We start from the raw sequence: 19,695 nt of genomic DNA, 5'->3' as shown, positions 1-19,695 counted from the left end.
ATTTGCTTTATTCTATGTCAACCTTCTGCCAGCTCCTGAAGCCCTCATTCAGGATGTTTTTGGTGGCCCTTGCCTTTGCAAGGCAGTCAGTCAGTCGAGGCGTATTTTGTCTGGTGGTTTCTCGTGAAGCCACATTGCATACTTGGGTTAGAAGTCCTCTCAGCTATTGCTTGGGACTCTTTGTAGACCAGCTCCTGCTCTGAAATGTCTGTGTGCAGCACCTGGTCCTTTCACCGGGTGCCCTGCGAAGGATTTCAGGGGTAAAATTTGGCCCTTAAGATCCAGCAACTGTTTTCTGCCTGAAAGGTGAAGGACAGACAGATTCTCAGAACATACCTAGGCTTTTTTAAAGGCTATGGCTGGCCAGCACATGAGACTTCCCTAAATATTTCCCTTGGTAGAGGCTGCCAGCCATTCAGCTTTGTTTCAGAGAAGATTACTTGGAAGATAAAACTCTGTATTGTGCAGGAATTTTCTATACTTCCATGCTGCTTCATCAAGATTAACTGGATTAAAGTGGTTTAACTGAAACCAGAATTTGACCTACAATGCCAGAAGTGTGTTGACAGTAGCACTTACTAAAGCGCAGAGAGTCTGGAAGCTTTTGGGTTTTGCAGAACATGAGGGACTTTGTGCTGACACAGTTAAACAGCTGGCTGGTGTTACCCACTGATTCTCTGGGCAGCGCTAGCTGTGAATTCACTGCTAGAAATCCATCCTGACCCTGAAAATCACGTGTTTTTTAACAGGAATGCATGTAGTTTGAGAATACTTCGCTTTAAACAACATGTTACTAGGAAAAAGGGATCTTTGAATGTGTAAATATTGATAGATAATGAGTGACAGGCTGAAGCAACATAAGATGTGAAGGTGTGAAGCTATTTTAGCTGTGATTATGAAACTGGATGAACTCAGCATGGGACAGTCTTGCATTCAGGTTTTTAAACTTCCTAAGAGAAGCGTTATCAGACTGTAAAACAGCTCTTATTTTGGTAAAGTGCAGAATCCCAAACATGCCTGTGTGACAAAGCTGTGTAGTGGAAAGCCTGCTGTTTCTTTCTCAGTTGTGCTGTGTGCATCAACTGCATTTGCCAAGGGAAAGTTTGAAACATACTTTAATCTTGGTGTGTACAAAGATGGACCTTATAAAGTGAAATGCAAGCTGGGCCTGTTTGCTGAATAAACTACAAAATAACCTTGTTACTAACACTGTTCTCTTTAAAGAGCAGACTGTACTCCATTCACTCATTGCTGGAGAAGATTAGCAGCATCCCTTGCTGTTCTGGGGTGATGAACATTGTTGTTCCCATTACTTGGGTAGCAACGCCGACAGGCTACAGCAATGCTGTACCTGCTCACTTTCATTTTGTCTTCATTTGCTGAGTGATTCCCGTGTATCTTCATGCTAATTGCACAAGTCACTTCTGGAAATGGCAGAGCTCTCCTAAGCTGTTTGGACATTTTCTCTCCATGTATAAAGACCACCTCTTGGGAAGGCATAAAGGTGTTCCAAAGACCTCCTAGCACCTTCAAAACAGTTTTGGAGAAGGATTTCACCTCTTACTGCAGGTAGGAGCTGTGCACAGCTCAGGTGTGTATCACCTGCACGTGTCCTCGGGTGTCACAAGGACTGCAGCCTTCCACAGCAGCAGCAGGATCAGGGCCTAACCATTATGTCCAAGTCCCAAGTTAAATAAAACAGTAGAGCTTTAGTTCAGAAGTCGGGAGGGTTTTTTGTAATTAATTACTATTTATATGGCACTATAAATAAGCATGACACTTTCCAGGGTATATAAAGGATTATGTTCCATTTTCATTCTTCGTGGTGCTGTTTTTGTTGTCGGCCTACTCTCAAAGTTGATTTCAGAAAGCTTGTACCTGCAAACTGTGATTTTTTAGGCTTTTACTGACAGTTCACACAGGGCTGACTAATAGCACATTGCTGGGTTTTGTCTCTGCTACTTTATGCGAAATTAGATTTTCTTTGATTCATTTTCCTATAATTAGCTTTCTGTGAAAGCAAATGCTGCAGTGTCACCATCATGATCTGTCAGGCCAGGTGACCCGGGGGTGACAGTGCTTCTCAATGGCTGTACGTAAGACAAACCATCTTACATGGAAGACAAACCACTTTTTAAGAGTTTTTGCTGTGAGATATAATGGTGATTTGTGATCTGTCATCCTGAAAGTTCCTCTTGAGGACAGAAGCTGCTAAAAACTCTGCAGGTCAGAGATCTTACGGTGGTATACATTTGTTATAACTGCACTGGCTAAAGTTGGCCGCAGCCCCTTGTTTCTTCAGCATGTACGAGTGCTCTCTCTTGCTTCCTAGGGCTGACTAAGAAGAAACGTGTTTTAAGCACCGCTATTGATTTAAGTGACATGTGTTGCTCTTGACAGATGTTAAACAGAACGTGCCTGTAGCAGGTTGGACGGTGAGGAGCGAGGGGGCAGCGCACAGCCCCTGCGCTGTGGCCCTTACCAAGCCCAGCGGACATGGCTGTGTCATTGCCACCACGACTGAGTCGCTTCTTGTGTTTATTACTGACTGCTCTGTACGCCAGACTGCCTTCCGCTTTGCCATCCCAAATGGATCCAAGCAGGCATTTCATGCTTGTGATTGAAGTCGCTCTCAGCTGATTTGAATGGGTGCTTTCGGTGCCAAGATCTGGGTGCTAGTAAAAGGGAACAGCCCATCTCCCCCGCAGTAGCCCTGCTGATGGATGCCCCACCATGCAACCCCTGTCCTCTCCAGCACAGCTGCTGCGATTTCTGCAAAGCTGTTATGGATGGCAGGAAACCATATGCTGAAGTGTCGCCGAGCCTGCTCGTGGGGAGCTGCCTACTAGCTGGAAGATGTAAATGCAGTCCCATGTGTCACCTCCAAATTTTTGCTTGCATAGGCTGGGAGATGCAGAGTAATGTGTGATGCTTCAGAGTAATGAAGCAAAAAATTAACAATATGTGTTTTAATTATTATTTATGCTCCATAGTAATAGTTTGTGTTTAATTATAGTTTACCACTGAGATGCGCATGCTTTTCATTACTTTTTCCTTTCTGTGCCTTTTCTTCTTTATCAACATTTGATTTGCTTTGGGTGTTTACACTTGATAGTACTTCATGAAAGAGATAAATGTGTATTCATTCATTCAGAGGAACAGACTCTTCCGATATTTGGAGGATGGGGGATATGGAGGTGTTTGAGAAATTTGAAGAACTGCAACAAGCAACATGCCAGTATGTTTTGCTAAAATTACTTCAGTACAGTCCAAAAAAAAAAAAAATCCTGTCCCTAGTAGTGCTTTTATCAGGCTGTTCCAGCAGCATGTTCTGAGACTGTTTGGTTTCATCCATTCCTGCTTCACCTCTGGTTCTGACTACGAACAAGACCTATGAACCAGAAGGAAGGAGGAATTAAAACACTCATCTGCCTTTTACATTTCCCCAATTCTTTAATCTCTTCATCCCTTCATCTCTCTGAAAACAGGGGTCAGGTGAGGCTGCTGCCCCACGGGACAGGCGGCATCAGACCTGTCTCTTGTGGGGGATCCCCATGCACAGAGGAAGCCCTTGAAACAAAGAGGCTGAGTTTCCCTTCTTTGCACAGCTTGAGCAGCACAAGGCAAGAGCTTGGGGGAGGGAAATTACCTTTCAGTATTAACTTGGCTTTCACATGGCAGGAAAGCAATCTTCTGCTCTGCTGTTGCTGAGAGGAGATGTAGCAGAAGCCTCAAGAGGTTTCTTGGGTTCCAGGAATCTGAACACAAACTTGGTTTGAGAGAAGGATTGGATCATAGCATTTCTATCTGGGCTTGGTAGCTGGAGGCCTTGCCTCTGTGTATTTTAGTTTTGATTTCTTATATAATCCAATATATTGATGTCAAGGAGTGGTCTTGGACTTTCCTTCCATGTATTTGTGAGCCAGAAAATCTGGCCAGCCTCTCTGACGATTTTGCATGTGGAGCTTTGATGCTGCTTCAGTGTATGCTCTCCCTGGTTATGCACAGACACAGAAGCTGAAGGCACATTCATCTTAGACATCCAGGCTCTTTGCTCTCTCAAAAAGCATGGGGAGGCTTTTATTCTCCTTTCCTAAATAATATAAAGTAGGAAAAGAATGTTTTGTGCAGGCACCTGCACTGTACTTCTGGCAAGCATCAGACTTCTTTCTAAGTAGTGACCTCCTTCATCAAGTACCGCATGCAGAAGCTGGCAAGCTTTGACCCATGTTGAAGCCTGTGCTGCTTTTGAGCATATTCGAGCCTATGTCTCTTTTCCATCACTTTTGAAAAATTAAGACCTACTCTACCTGTGCAGCTCACACTATAAAAAGCTTTCTACTGGGAGAATTTATTGAAAACAAAGCATATTTGGTTTTTTTTCCCCTCCTTATGCTCTTTGGGATACGTAATGAAATATTTTCCAGCATTGCCACTTAATTGCTTCATGGCGGCTGTTTGTCAATTTGCCAGCAGGTTTCTGCTTAACTGCTACCATTTGACACTGCTGAAACACAAATGCAGAATGATTGAGTTGCCAACATATCATTGAGTCTTCTGCAAGGGGGGGTTTCAGCATATTAACGCTTCAGGCTTTTACGTCAGTATTGATTGTTGAAACAGAAAAGAAACCTTTGGCAGTATTCAGCATTGTGCCAGCATGCATTTACTGGCAGGAAAAAGAAACTGGCCATTGCCATTGACTGTGACTTCATCCCTTCCTTCCTTCCTTTCTTACATTCTTTATTTCTATACACACCCACACAAAGTGTTGAAATTTAATACACATCATAGCCAAATTCCAGTTAACCTAACAATAAATCAACAGGGCAAATCGATTTCTTGATACAGTCAGATGTGGAGGCCATTTAATTTTGCAGCTGCCTTCATTGTGCCTGGCCAAATTTTATGGCAGCTGGGGAGGGGGGTGACGGCAGGAGCCCCTCAGAGCAGGAGCACAGGTCAAGAGCTGACTTGAAGGGAGGTAGTGGGGTCTCTGCTGGGTCCCCTGCAGGGCAGCCAGGCTGCCCCTGTGTCAGACTCTGGATGCAGGTGTGGCCATCGTGAGCCGGGTGCCGTGGGGAGAGGAGCATCACGATGGGCCCAGGCTGGGAAAAGGAGACTCCCAGGACATAGCGTTGCAGAAGACCCCAGGATGGGGCCCCAGAGCTGAGAAAGTGCTTTGGCTGAGGGGCAGGGGATGAAGTGGATGGTGAGGGAGTACTGAGCTATCTCAGTGGTGTCCACCAGCTGTTGCTGCTGTGGTGCCCAGGCGCAGGAGCAGCAGAGGAGGGGTAAGGAAGGTTTGTTCTGCTGAAGCAGGGAGCCAAAGAAAGTTGTAAGCATGCCTGCAGTTGCTGGAGGAACATCTCTATGTGCTTATCACTGCCCGCCACCAAAACCTTTGCCAGCCTCTGGTTTTCTTCAGTCGGATTCCTCAGATGACACTTTGCAGCCTGTTTTAGATTAGAAGATTTTGTAAGAAGGACCACCTGGGCATGCTGAAGATGATGTCTGACTGAAATGCCATTGTGTGGAAGAAAAGAGCTGAGGGGAAATAGGAAAGAGCATGGGGCAGAGATTTTTAACAGAAAATGTGAAGGTCATGCTGCCCGGCAAGACTTGGGGTGTTTGCATGTGACCTGGAGATTGCTCCTGGCTGATCCCCTTCCCTTTGAATTGGGGAAGTCATGTGAAGAAAAGAGGGGTGATTAGGCCAGAATTGTATTGCACAAGGATTTGGCAAAGAGGGAAATAATCATAGGATATAGGAAAATTTCTAAGAATCACCTAACTGTTGCGGGGGAGTGACATTATAACTAGCAAACAGCAGCAGTGATCATTTTTCTTCTACTTCTGGAATATGCTTAATGCTCCCTCCTTTCAGGTGTAGTTAAGAGGAGCTTTTTGAATCTGATTTGCTTCTCACTTTTGGATGAACCAAAAGTAGGAACAATAATGAGAAACTTAATCTGCTGCTTAGGGACCAGGATTCATTAATATAATCTGACCACTGAAAGTCCACTGAAGCTGGACCTTTTGGCCAGAAAATATCAGCAAGGGAGCTTCAAGAATTTATGCTGGGGTTTGGGGGGTAATTGTGATAGTGAATTTCTCTGTTTGGTCGATTGGAGACAGCTTTAGAACAGGAAAAGCAGCTTTATTTGAAAAGGGTTGGAGGACTCATGTTATTTTTTTACCTCTGCCTGGGCTACAGTAAATGCAAGATTTACCTGGCATGCTTAAATCAAAATGGGTACTTCTGGCCTTACAGAAAGGCTGGGAAATGTTTAAATCACAGCATTTTTTCCGTAGAAGGCTGACTTTTCCAACAACATGTTCATTTTAAAAAGTACCTCTACAGATTTTTCGGTTGAAAAGCCGTGGCTCAGAATTAGAAAAGCTGTATCTGATAATTGAAACATTTTATTCTGGAAGCACCTTCCCACTGGCAGTGGTAGTTTAAGTACCTAATATGTAGATCTTCTCTGTGCAGGACAGTCCCCAGATGATGTGGTCCATAATTAAGCCCACAAAAGAGAACAGGAACACAAGCACCTAAACTGCAGATTCCCTGGGGTGCCACGTTAGGGTCTCCAAATAAAACAATGCCAGATTTCAAATGAAAATTTTTCTCTTGCAATTTGTTTTGCTGAGAAGTTTGCATTTTCATCAGGTGAAGGTATAAACAGGCACCTGAATCATCTTCCAGCCAGCTCAATTAATTAGCAATAAAAGCCCAGCATGTGTTGCGTAAGAATTTCACTGATGATGTGTGAGACTGAATAAAATCCAGTTTCTTTTTCTGTAGCTCTGGGGGCTGTTGACTTTTTACATGTTAAAATGAAGCTTGGGAAGAGAAAGTGGTTAAAAAGTAAAGTGATCTGACCTTGAATTGCTACAAAGATCTTGGGAATAGTCAGGCCTCATCTAGGGTAAGTGATACAGAGAGTGCTTGCCAGGTGTGTGCCTGGATCAGCAGTGGTTCAGTGCACACCTGGCAGAAGTCTTACTTTGTGTTTGATAAATTGTCTCCTCCTAGCATGAGTTAAAGTAATGAATCTTTTATTTCTAAATTACTACAAGGTTCCATAGTCTTTCAGCTTAATATTTTTTTCCTAATTTCAAATAGGTAATGCAATCTATGCCTTACTTAAGGAGTTTGATGGTATTATATGCTTAATCTGTAAAATGCTGGGAAGTGGGGGCAAAGCTTTAGTGTCAAGGGAAATAGCAGAAAGAAAAATATCAGTTGGATGCTGCCACTGATTTGGCAGAGACAGTTTGGTATATGCTTTCTTAGCTGGCTGTTGATTTTCTTTTCTGGTTTTATCCTTTTTTCTTCTTTTTTTTTTTTTTTTGTTATGCTATGTGCTTCCAAAATACTGGTCTTTAACTGGATACCTTCATTCACATACAGCAAAATTCAAAAGAATACAGAGGAAAAAGAAAAACTGTAAGCTGGTAATGAGAAAACCAAGGGCTGGGGAAACATCTGAATGAAATTAAATCCCCATCCAGACACCACGGATAGTGCTCTGTGGAGCTGTGCCTGTTTGACTGCTTCCCTCACTGTGTAGGCAAGATCTGTTGCACATGCTTTTCAAGACCTGCACAGTTACTAAAGCCCTTCCTAATAAAACGAGTAAGTTAATGCCCGTGTGTGAAGGTGCACTCAAAAAACTTACTTTTTGAACAGCATGGTATCTGCCTGCCGCAGTCACCATCTGGCACGCAGAAGCAGCCGGAGGAGCCAGCACTGGCAGGCAGCGCAGATGACGAGCTGGTGCTTCTCCACCTGCCAAAAGATGCAGGTATAGGAGCATAAAACCTGCCCTACCAGAGCAGGTCCATTTAATGCACCCATTGGGATCAAAAAAATGCCTCTGCTTGTTGCTGTAACAAATACCATAAAAAGTCATCCCAGCATCTTGTTTTCTGGCTGGCATGGGGAAACGGAGTGTTTCCGTCGGGCCGCTCCACCTGATCACCACAGAAAGCATCTGAGTGCTATTCTTATGCACAGGAATGTCATCCAGAAGTACAGGCATAAGAAACACCTGGGGGAATACCAGGCTGTTTTATTACACATATCTTTACTTTTTTATTGTCCCTGTAGGACACCCCACTGACAACCAGTATACAGAGAAGGGAACAGACTACTCGTAGGCATATATATACAACAGAAAATGGTGTCATTTTTGTAAATACATCTCTGAAAAAAAGACTGTTATGAAAGGTTGACTTTACAGGACCCCTTTAACATCCCCAGTGGTATGTGCTGCTACATATTTGTGCTGAGGCTTGCAAGCTGACTCTTAGCTTAAGCTAAATAAAACAAGAATTGGTGTGGGATAATACGATGATACACCTTTTGTCCCCCAGCATGGGTTAAAAGAGCTATTATAGGACCAAAGCAGCAGGCAGCTGTGCCCAACACAATTACCCCCTGCTCTGTGGGATTCAGCAAGAAGGGGAGCAAGTATGCAAGGAGGGCAAGGGCTGCATAAACCGATACCAAAAAGTTGTCCATGCAGTTGCAGCCTGGGGGAGATAATCTTGCACCAAGCCAAAGTGAGCTCTAGGAAAAATTCTTCACAATCAAGTAGTTTCCATCAAATAAATTTCTTTTCTATCATACCAAACTATTAACTTCTTAGGCTTCTTTGCTCTTGTACTGTGATATTGTTTTTTAAGTTTGTTTCTTTTAATGAGAGTGAAAAGCCTCAGAGCTCTTTCTAGTTCTAAAAGAAAGATTTGAGACATTCTGCCAATTCTGCTTTTCCACAGGGACGTTAATTCAGAAGCAACAAAGAATATTATAACTGTTTACAGTAGCCCTCAGTGAGGAGCGTGAGACTTGGGGATTTTGAAAGAAGTAACAGTATTTGGTTACAGAATCAAAAGCTAAACTAAAAGCTTCAAACTCAAAATTGTTTGGCGTTATTCAAACAAACACAATGAAAAATTTTCAACTTGCCAACTTTTAGAACCATGTGAATCTTCAGGCTTGTTTTATTTTGTTTATCTTCTGAGCCTCTGAAACCAAAGCAACCCCTGAAGGTCAAAATATCTAATATTTTACCTTTAGACATGTCAGGTTTTACTTGTTTAAACACGTAGTCCTGCTTACATAGTATATTTTGCAAAGTAACAGATGCTGCTTGATGGTGTAAGAGGTATCACAGGTTTCAACTGAGCTTCAAGAGAACTGCAGTGCCTGCTCTGATATAATAGGCTTACCTTCTCAGTCTTACCATCACACACATCCTAGTTTCCCTGTGAGATCCAGGGTGTAGTGTTATGTAGCAGTCAGCTGCAGTGATTGGGGTAATTTGGTCATGGATTATCGGTTTGCTTCTAGCTGAAAGTGACTTTAAGAAGGAAATCAGTGCTGGTTTGTTTGCGTTTGCTTAAAGATGTTGCATATTTTGTTTCCCCAGAGTGTTTCTCAGCTTCCCTATGGCAAAGCCCTCTATGCGTATGAAGGAAAAGAGCCCGGTGACCTCAAGTTTAACAAGGGGGACATCATCATACTGCGGCGGAAGGTGGATGAGAACTGGTACCATGGGGAGCTCAATGGGAACCATGGCTTCTTCCCCGCCAGCTACATCCAGTGTATTAAGCCCCTCCCACAAGCTCCACCTCAGGGCAAAGCACTTTATGACTTTGAAATAAAGGATAAAGATCAAGACAAGGATTGCCTGACCTTCACCAAGGTAGGGGAATAGTGTTTTTTTTTAAAAAAAGAGTTTAGAAAGCTGCCTCTGTAGGAACTGATGGCGCACGTGGGGTGGCGGCAGCCAAGTCTGGAGCACAGTGGTGCAGTGACCAGTGGGACATCTGCCTGGCCTCCCTGGCAGCTCTGCCTAGGGACCCCCTCCCCTCCATTTGTTTCTTTCAGCTGATTTCTTGTATAAGAAAATGAAATTCCTTGAGCTCAGGCAGCCTAGTGGGGACAGGCTGATGGGGCTGAGTTTCCTTTATTAAGCAGGACATCCCATCATGTAATCTGCTGAAGGACATTGACTTCTCCCAACTTGTAAATCCTTCTTCCTGTAGAGGCAGAGCCTGCTTGGTGGCCCAGCAATGTCCCATGTACCAGCCGTGCTGCAGGACTGGGTGGGCCTAAAGCCTCCCCTCAGGGCAAGCCCCGTGTTAGCATCATTGGGAAATTGCTCCCATTTTGTCTAAAGGGGAAGCCAGTGAGATAGCTCATGCTATGTAGAGCAAGGTTGGTAGAAAGCCAGTGAAAATCAACAATTAGAACTGGCTGCACATTTCTGAGAACATTTTTCTATCTAAAAAGCATACATTTCATCTGCATTGAAATGTTCTGCAAGAACGACTCAATTTCAGAAGAAATCTAATGGAAATGTGTCTTTTAACGTTCCTTATTAAATCAGATGTTCCAGCATTTTAAAATGCTATTCAGCTTCAAAATGTATATTGCATCATACCAATTAGCTGTTGAAATACACTATCATCATATATCACAGTATTTCCTACATTAAGAACATGAAGACATTAAAAAGTAGACATTTTTAAAAGTCTTTGTTTTTTTAAAACCAAAATATTTAATAAATTCCACTTGAAATGAGAGAAAACAGATATTGTAATTTCCTTTGGATTTAAAATGTCATGTTTCCCTTTTCTCCCCAACCTCCCCACCTGCTTTCTGTCTCCCCCTCCCATCCCAAGCAATTTGTGTTGACCTTAGATGGACTTCATAGATATCAAGAAACCTGCAGTAAAATAAAGCATATCCCCCAGTGTTAATTTATGGCACTGAATGCCGTGGAGAACCTGTTCATTGTCGTTTTCTGTTTTATTTCAGCTGTCTGTGGTTGTTATAGTATCACATAAAGTAATAACAGTTATGCTGGAATGAATATGAAATAGATGATAAAAATATCCTTCACCAGGATTTTACTGACCTCCTCTTTTGAGGCTACTTATTATAGCTGAATGAATTATTTGCAGCATATAATTTTCTCACTGAATATAACATATTTTTTACTCTTGCAACATTTCTCAGCAGAACACAATTTCCTAGAATGTATACTTTCTCATATTTATTTAACAAAAGATTTGTAAGCACTTTTGCCCATAGCAACTGAAGTGTTTGATTGCAAACACTGCAAACCCTGCGACTACCCAGCCTCCCTGGAGCTGTGAATCTCTGCAAGAAAGTGGGCTGCTTAGTGAGAAGCAGCAGCCGTGCACTAACAGAAAATTAGCCAGAAGTTACCTTTGAGATCCTATCAGTAAATATATGTTTGCTGGCTTGTTGTTTTCCTCACTGCTTCTCCAGAGGTACAACAGTGACTTCTCTGAGAAGCAATCTTTCTTGTCCACTTAAAAGTATTCATTGCTTGCTCAATCTAAGAAACTTAATAGATATGGCAGGCAGTTGTGGTCTTTTTTGTTAGAGCAGGTCCTTTCCTAGACACTTTTGTATTTGATATATTTGGTGCTGTATATTAGTATACATCCTTTACAATTACTGTATTTGTATACTGATAGTTCTCATTTTCTCAGGTGTCCAGTGTCATTCTCACATGAAGCATTTCTTTCTGCTATATAGCTCTACTCTCAATCCCTTAATTTTCCTTTTTTTTCACCCGTTGTGTTACTGTCTGCATCCTTTTATCCCTGATGACTGTGTTTCCCAAGGGGGGTTGTTTTCTCTTCTACTGCTATTTTCTTCTTTAGCTCCTTCCACTACACGCACTGTCACTTTGTAACTGTTTTTATGTCTTGCCTATTGTTCTCCCTGACAGTGAATAATCTATTTTTCATCTTGGGACTTTACCATCATGTTTTCATCAGTTTTCTCAATGCTAATTTTAGCTGTCACCTGCACTGATGAAGGTTCCTGTTTAGCCCAGATTTTAGATCATCTGCTGATGCAGTCAGTTCCTCTGCACAGAGCTATGAGCACTGACTGCATTGGTGTAAATGTGATTTGTCACTAGGAGCAATATTCATCATTTGAATGTCTTAGTTTGCATATGAAGATGCTGGACCTGATGTCAATTTCATTTATGCTATTTGTTCTTCTTTCAGGTAGAGGGATTGCATTGGTATACCGTTTATACAAACTAGTATAATCTATTTGTGTCCCGCAACTCATTTAAAGCTACCAGACACTTGCTATCAGTTTTTATTTATAAACATGTAATAAAGAAGAGTTTTCCTCTGAAGAGAAACTGCAAGAAGGGAACTCAAACATAGGGATCTTCTGTATTACTATTTTTGTTGCTCTTTTGCTGGACTTTGCTTTTCCCATCCCCTTTGTTATGATGCAGTCAGAATATCTCTTGGTGCAGGAAAAGAAAACGAAGGATGTTTGGGGTTTCCTCTTACTAGTTGGTTTTTGGTGGGTTTTGGGTGTTTTGTTTTGTTGGGGGGGGGTGTTGTGGGTTGGTGTTCTGAGTTGGTTTGGTTTTTGTTGTTGGTTTTTTTTTTGGGGGGGGGAGTTGTTTTTTTCAAAATTAAAATGTCGGTTTTGTTCCAGAGGTGGGTTGCAAGGAAATGAAGTCTGCTTTGCACTGTTCTTCATGAGCAGTGCTGCAGAGATCTTCATCTCCTGTAGATGCAAAACTGTCCAGATAAAAGGTCAAAGATAAATGAAATATAATAATTTTTTATGTGCAGGTATAAAACCGGGAGGGATAGAGAAACCTCTGTCTTGAGTATCCAGTGCAACAAACAAAGCTCACATTTGTCATTCTCTTACATGTGGACTGTTCCCCCTAACTCCTCCTCCCAAATAAACCATATGTACAGGCACAGGGTCCTGCCACTGCTTTCTCCACTGCAGTGGCTACAAGACGAAACATCCCAGATGTGTGACTTAACATATTTTCCCTCAATGTTTGACAGCAGTCAGCCAAACTAGGCAGTTAGCAATTATTTTAATCTCTGTAACAATTGGTTCCAGTCTTGTGAAAGCTTTGCACCAGTTTAACTCCAGTAGCTTGAGAAGTGTTACTCCTGATGTTCACTATTGTGGTTGCAATCAGCCTGTGACCTACAGAGTTTCATTGCATACTCATTTAACTCAGCTTTCTAATGTCTCCTTACATGGTACCACAGTATGAGCCTGGGCTGCTGCTGCATCTGTTTTTAAAAAATAATCCATCCTTCTTCGGACTATGCACCCTCTAGTACAAACCATATGCATGAGGACTCTGCTCTCAGCTGTAGCAGTGCAAATCTGAAGTAATTGCACTGTTGCCTGTTTGTGTAGTTACTCCAGCCTTAGACTGAGTCCAAATTCAGCCCACAGGGTTTTTTTGGTGTTTGGTCACCCTTTGCATGCATGAGTTCACATGGCCCTTTGAAGGCTGAGTCCCAGTGGTAGGTGAGTCTCAAACCTGTCAAGGTATCATTAACTGTTTGCATGCTTTATTGCTCATTACATTTTTAATAACACCAACTATTTCCTTCATTTTCCAGTACTTTTGTTCCCAGCCCACAGTGATGGGTTGTGGTTGTGCCAGTCTTGGAGCCATCACATCCAATACTGGTTCCTGACTGTGGAGTGGCATCCCAGCCCCTTAACACTCAATTCCAGTAGCATTTGCTGTTCACAGAGGGACCATCCCAGTGTTAGCTGGCAACTGGGATTCTTGTGCCAGCTGGCAAGTGTTGGGCACACCAAGCACCACACGGTGCCATCCTGCCATCACTGAGATTTCACTGGTGCCGTAGATGGAGTTGTTATCTCTGCAGAATAGCAGGCACATCGGCTTTGTATTGCTTCATTAATGGCCATTAATGACTTGAGTAAAAATCAGGCTGTGAATCATGACTGTTATTGGACACAATTTTGTGCTGTTTTCTCAGAGAAAGGGCTCATTTCTCCATCAATCAGATTGCTTTTTAAGTGATTTATCTTTGACTTGCTTTCTGATAATGGTTATAAACTGGAACTGCAGGTCCCATGTGCCTGTTGCAAGGCTGCCCGCTCCTGATGAATAGAGAGAGACTTGAGAAAGTAGGAGAGAGCAAATAATTAGAGACTTTAGCAACAGGCATAAAAAGAGCACGAAAGTATCTTTGTCAAACTACAGTGGATACCATTGGCTTTTGAAATGAGATTTGAGGCTTGGATTCCTTTATGCTGCCTGGAAATCAATTTAGTACATGTGAAATAGTGAAGTTCAGAAAGTTGAAGTGGTATGCCAAGAGATCTGTGGCTCTTTACTATTCATGATCCTTTTGGGAACCTTTCTAGGAATTTATAAGTAGCACGGCTATCCAACTGATTTAAGGTACTAAAATAGTTCATGTTGAAGCTTTCACCAGCCCAGGGTGTAGAATGATGTCGCAGGCTGAGAATTCAAAGCAACTTTCTATTAATAAAGAATTTGTAAAGATGTTTTGGGATTTGCTGTAATTCCTGGAGATTTTCAACACCCTTCTTAAAACACATTCTGTAATGGAGAGCATTCTTAAGGATTTGCACTTTGCTCTCCCACAAAGATACACATTTTGAAAGTCAGCATATCTCAGGATGTTCAGCTACCTGATTTTCTCATATATGACCACATTCAGCAGCCAGATTTGGCAGACCCGAACTAAGACTGGTGTATAGAAATGCTTCCAGGTTTCGTAGGTCTGGAAGGTAAAGTTGGAAGGGATCCTCAAAGGTCACCTGTTCCCTGCCCCATTTTCAAGTAGGATCAATGCAGAATAAACTTTTCCTGCCAGGTGTCTGTCCAGCCTTCTCCAGGGATGGGATTGTGGGGTGCCTCTAACAAAATCCAGTTGAGTGCTTCTAGGATTTTACAGTTTAAAAGTTTTTTCTTAGTTTCTTATCTTATGTGTGTATAAATATGCAAATATACATATACATTTATAGATGTGTATGCATATGTATGCACATACATAAGATTATATATGTATACATAAACATACAGTGAAAGTGTAGACCCATCACATTTTGGGTTTTTTTAAGAAAATAGCTGAACAAATATAGAAAGTAGGGACACTCATAGCAGGTTCTTGAAGCAATGCAGTCTTTTTCCTCATTTACCCCCTTTACCTAGATTCTAAATTTATGATAATCGGTCTTTTGTAAGAGTATGTGGAAACTTTGCAGAGGTGTATTACTGTCAGCTCTTTACACAGATCAAAAATGGTCTGTACAGAGAGGGCTTTGGAAGGGAATGCTATCTGTTTCTTCAGGAAATTAAATGCACAAATTCTTTTTGCATCCTTCCAGCTGTAATAAATAGCTGAAGGATTCAGTCTATGGCTGTTTCTCTAAGCTTTCCCCTAATGGATCATTCAGATGAATAATTCAAAAGAACCATTTAAACTATTTCAAAGTGCACGTTTTCAAAATGCACATGTTCAAAAACTGCAAAGTACATCACATCACATCCCTGATCTCATCATTTTCTACCGGCGTAAATCCATGGTCTGAACATCCTGCATCAGGAATTTGTGGGGTTTTTTTTATGTGAGAAGTATCTGCAAAAAAACAGCTCCCCTCAACTGACCAGTAAACATGGATAGGTTGTTACATGGAGGGTGATAGACAATATGTAGCTCCTGTTTTCCTAGAGTGAGTGGTGGAAAGAAAGTGGGAATGGCAGGGAACTCTGTCTTAGCTTTCTGGAGGAAGATGTTTTCCTCTTTTTTAGAAATTTTTGCACAGGCATGGAGGAAGATTAGATGCCATGAGAGAATGAGTAGCATCTCATCAAACTTCGCCTCACAGCTTCTGTCAGCCCACTCTGTTCCTCTGGCTGTAGGAGATGTGAGCATCCAGGCAATGCCCTGCAGAGAGGGCTGCTTTCCGCAGCCTTTGTAGCGAGCAGTGCTGGCTTAAGGCTGGGTTTAGTATGACAGATGTGGTAGCAGAAATCCATTGACAAGTCGAGCATCTCAAACTGGGAAAACTCAGAGTCTGGTTCTAGTCACCTGAGCTTTTGTAATGACTGGTATGCTCTAGGTTTTAATTCTAGAGAGTTAAATTTTGAGAAACTTTGAGCAGTATGAATCTTGTTTGCACTTTGCTTGGCCTTCTATTTTATAATCACAGAAAAGTTCATCATTAGCTGAATTTTTTGTAAGATCCCTTAGATTAAATATAATATTAAGATGCCATTGGTTTTAGAAAACAAACTTGTACCTAAACTGAAGCTGACCCAACATCTGCACGCAACTTGTTTTTTATTATGTTATCCTCGGCTTTTTACCTGCTTTGCTCTTTTACCTCCTATTATTTTTTTTAAAAAGGAAAACTTGACATTCAATGGATCAGCAGTGTAGGCTAGTTGCTGAGCACTTCGTGCTATACCTAATACTTCTTGCTGGAAGTGTTTCCAGGACTGCCAATGCTCTACTGGTGCTTCCTTTTGAATCATTCTCCGGAGAAGCCAAGTGCTGCAGTGGGCTCTTGGATGCACAGGGACAGCTTCATGCTGGAGAGGTTTTGCCTTTGGGTTAGAGATGACCTCCTGGGTCAAATGTTCTCCCTGTCCCTGTAATGAAGCCAGGAGTTGCCTATTCCCACCTGCTGGGCCCAGGCCCTTGGAGCTGGTGGCAGCCAGCATGAACTGCACCAGTCTGCAGGGTGCTTCAGCGCACTTTGGGTGGGATGCCTGGGGTGGCATGCTGGGCCAGGGATGCTGCTGGCCCAGGATTCAGGGAACATTTTTACCTGGCTTATGGCCTTCTCTGTGTACTCTCTCTGTAAGCTGTCATGTGGGTAACTAAAAACTGGCATCTTTCTACTGGAAAAATCTGATTATGTGTTTTGTGTATCTGATCTTAGGATGAAATTTTGACAGTCATCAGGAGGGTAGATGACAACTGGGCAGAAGGAATGCTGGGTGACAAGATTGGCATTTTCCCTATCCTCTATGTTGAGGTAAGTTCATAACAGATGGTGATGGGTGCTGGTCTTGACATCTTGTAGAGTTTTTTGGGCCCACAAGGGTAAGATAAACTTGAAAATTCTTAAATGAGAAGGAAAAAACATAACAGAATAACTGAAAATGGAAATTTTTGGTTGCTCTCCCTTAAGGCATTGTGAAAATACACTGGATTCCATTTAAGTGGCCAGCAAAATGTATGCCCTATACTACTGTTGAAGGTTTCCCATGCAGTGTTTCTGGTGTAATCTCCCCAGTACGTTGGGAAAATAGGGGAGGATGATTGCAGTCAAGGTGTCTTGCACACATCTGAGGACAAGTGGGTGCTGCTGGGGAGCAGCAGTGTACACTCAGCTGTGCCCTGAAAGCACAGCCCTTTGGAGGGGTGCTGTGTGTGTCCCCTGCCCCAGCAGGCACTCAGGCAGCTCCATCTGTGTGCCCAAGGTCTCACCTTCCCTCTGTGCCAGACGCATCTTTGTCCTGAGCACTTTCCTGTGGTCATTTCCACAGGAGGCTTATTTCAGAGTAAATGCTGAGACTTCATGTCCTTCAAGCAGACTTGTTGTGCCACTTCTTCCCACTGCTGCACACTCTTCTGCTGGTGCCCATCCAGCTGGATGCTGCTCAGGAGAAGAGCTGCAGCCAGCAGTGGTGGCACATGGTGGCCCCACTGGAGTAGCTCTATTGTCCAGGTGCCAGGCAGTGCCTTCCAGGAGCTTTCCTCTTCATGGGTGAACCCAGGGGTGCAAAGAATGGATGGGCACGACACACATATGTCAAGGTGCTGCCACTCTGCACCCAGTGCTCGGAGCAGTATCACCCTGACTCTGCTCCCAGGCATCGGCTGTGCTGCGTTCTGGAGTGAAGCAACTCCTGTGCCCACAGCAGAACCCACCCTACTCTGGCTGGCTCTGACGCCTGCCTCCAAGATTACTCCTCCAGATTTCTTAGTTAATGATTGGAGACAAAATAGAGATAATTAGTGCCTGACTACCTAATTATTAACTCCAACAATGACCAATTTGGAATAAACCGTCATTAATATACATTGCATTCCCACAGTTGACAAGAAAAATAATATTAAAACCAGAATGTGTAGGAGCCATTATTGGGAAGCCAGCTGCCTTGCATAAGTTAATGACTAGTTTTCTCCTATTCTGAATGTGTAACACACTTTCAGTTTGTTGTGATTAAATGAGAAAGCTGGATTTCTCCCAGATTTCATCCCTTTTCCCTTCTCTTTCTTGTCCTGGGGGAGTGCGATGTTGCTGTCCTGAACTTTGCTGCAGAATGAGTGAACTGGGGAGCTCTGCACAGCCACCGTTGCACCCCACCACCTTTCCCCAGCTCTAGTTTTGCCTGCAGACTCTTTAAGTGCTTATTTATTGCACTGTATAACATCCCGATGCCTCTCCCACCCCTAGGTATGTTCTCCCTCATTACTGATCTCAGAGGGTAAAGGGCTGGAAGCCTCAGAAGAACAGCCTGTTGGGAACACGTGCAATGGTGCCTCACTAAAGTTCTCCAAGCACCAGTGCGTCCTGGGTGGCCATAGAGGAGCAGGAGGTAGCACTGTGAAGGGTCAGATCAGCGGTGCTGGAAGTTTCTAAAGAGATGCAATCAGCCAGGTAGCCAGCACCAGGGGAGAAGAAAGCAAGCAGGAATGTGTGTGTGCTTATACATTCATACAGACACACTCATATATAAAATAAATATAACTGTATACACTTATGCATATATTTATATATGTATATGTGCACGCATATATTTTAGCTGTATAAATTTGAAATCAGGAGGCTTGAAAGGCCGTTTCAAATGAGATACTTGGGTGACATGGGCATACTATTTGTGCCATGGTTTGTAAAGCCAAAGGGAAATGATTCTCCAGACAGAAACATCAGCCACCTATTTCACCCACGTCCTGGTGGATGGAGGCCTTGCTCTGAGTACGAGATGAGCTAATGCAACTCGTGGAGTTGTACAATTATGTTGCTGTTGCCAGCTTCAGATGTTACATTACATTAAAAATTAAGAGGAATCAGCAGGCCAAATCCCAGAGAAGTTTTGAAAATGGCAATGCCAATGTTTATAAAATAAATCCATTAAACAAGTAGTACTTGAATCTAAAACCACTCCTTGAGTCTGTCCGAGTCCATTAAGAGGTTTTCAAAATCTTGGCAAAATATGCAGAATAAGGAAAGCTTAACTCTCACAGTAGCCTTCCGCTTGTGTGAGCCCAAGCGCGTGGAATTTCACATGGCATCCAAAGCTCTGCACTCTGGATGGAGCAAATTCCAGCCCGGAGTCCATCCCCAATGGCAGGCTTTAATGTCCCCAGCTGCTCCCACGGCCCAGACAAGACCCCTTACCCTTGCTGCGGCAGCCAGAGCATTAGACAACAAGCTGATCACTTCAAGGATCTTATAACTGAGCATGCCAGAGGTATAGACAGGGGATACAATCCTTGTTGTGGCCTTCCTTTGGTGTGGCTTCATCCTGGCAATCTGCTGCCATGCCCCTCATACAGAGGCTTGCAAGAAAGGCTTTTGCAAATGCTGTGTTGCAAAGCATTTGCACGGCTGGGTGGTGAGGAGGGGTGTGCCACAGCCCTGCTGGGGCAATCAGCAAATACCTCATCAGGACCCCACTGGCCTCCCAGCACTGGTGATTTTCGTCCAGCCCATCTAAAAGTCTGCAGTGTCTCCCTAGGCTCCCTCATCTTCTTTCCACCCTGTGCCTGCTGAATTTGAGAGTGGGCCATTTCTGTAAGGGAAGCCTGGGAGGGCGACTTTTAGAGCCA

General features: G+C 43.0%; 1 protein-coding gene across 1 annotated transcript in view; it reads left to right on the top strand.

Annotated features, from left to right (window-relative positions):
• The window catches only part of SH3RF3 (SH3 domain containing ring finger 3), a 299,077-nt gene that overhangs the window by 171,077 nt on the left and 108,305 nt on the right, over nt 1-19,695 (top strand). The window contains exons 3-4 of the mRNA XM_080377400.1: nt 9,444-9,719; nt 16,796-16,891. Coding sequence (XP_080233526.1) covers nt 9,444-9,719; nt 16,796-16,891 — 372 coding nt within the window. The remainder of the gene's footprint in view (nt 1-9,443; nt 9,720-16,795; nt 16,892-19,695) is intronic.

This window comes from Falco punctatus (genome assembly GCF_963210335.1).
Source record: "Falco punctatus genome assembly, chromosome: 2".
NCBI lineage: Eukaryota > Metazoa > Chordata > Aves > Falconiformes > Falconidae > Falco > Falco punctatus.
Note: the sequence above shows the minus strand (reverse complement) of the source record. Positions and strands in the feature narration are given on the sequence as shown.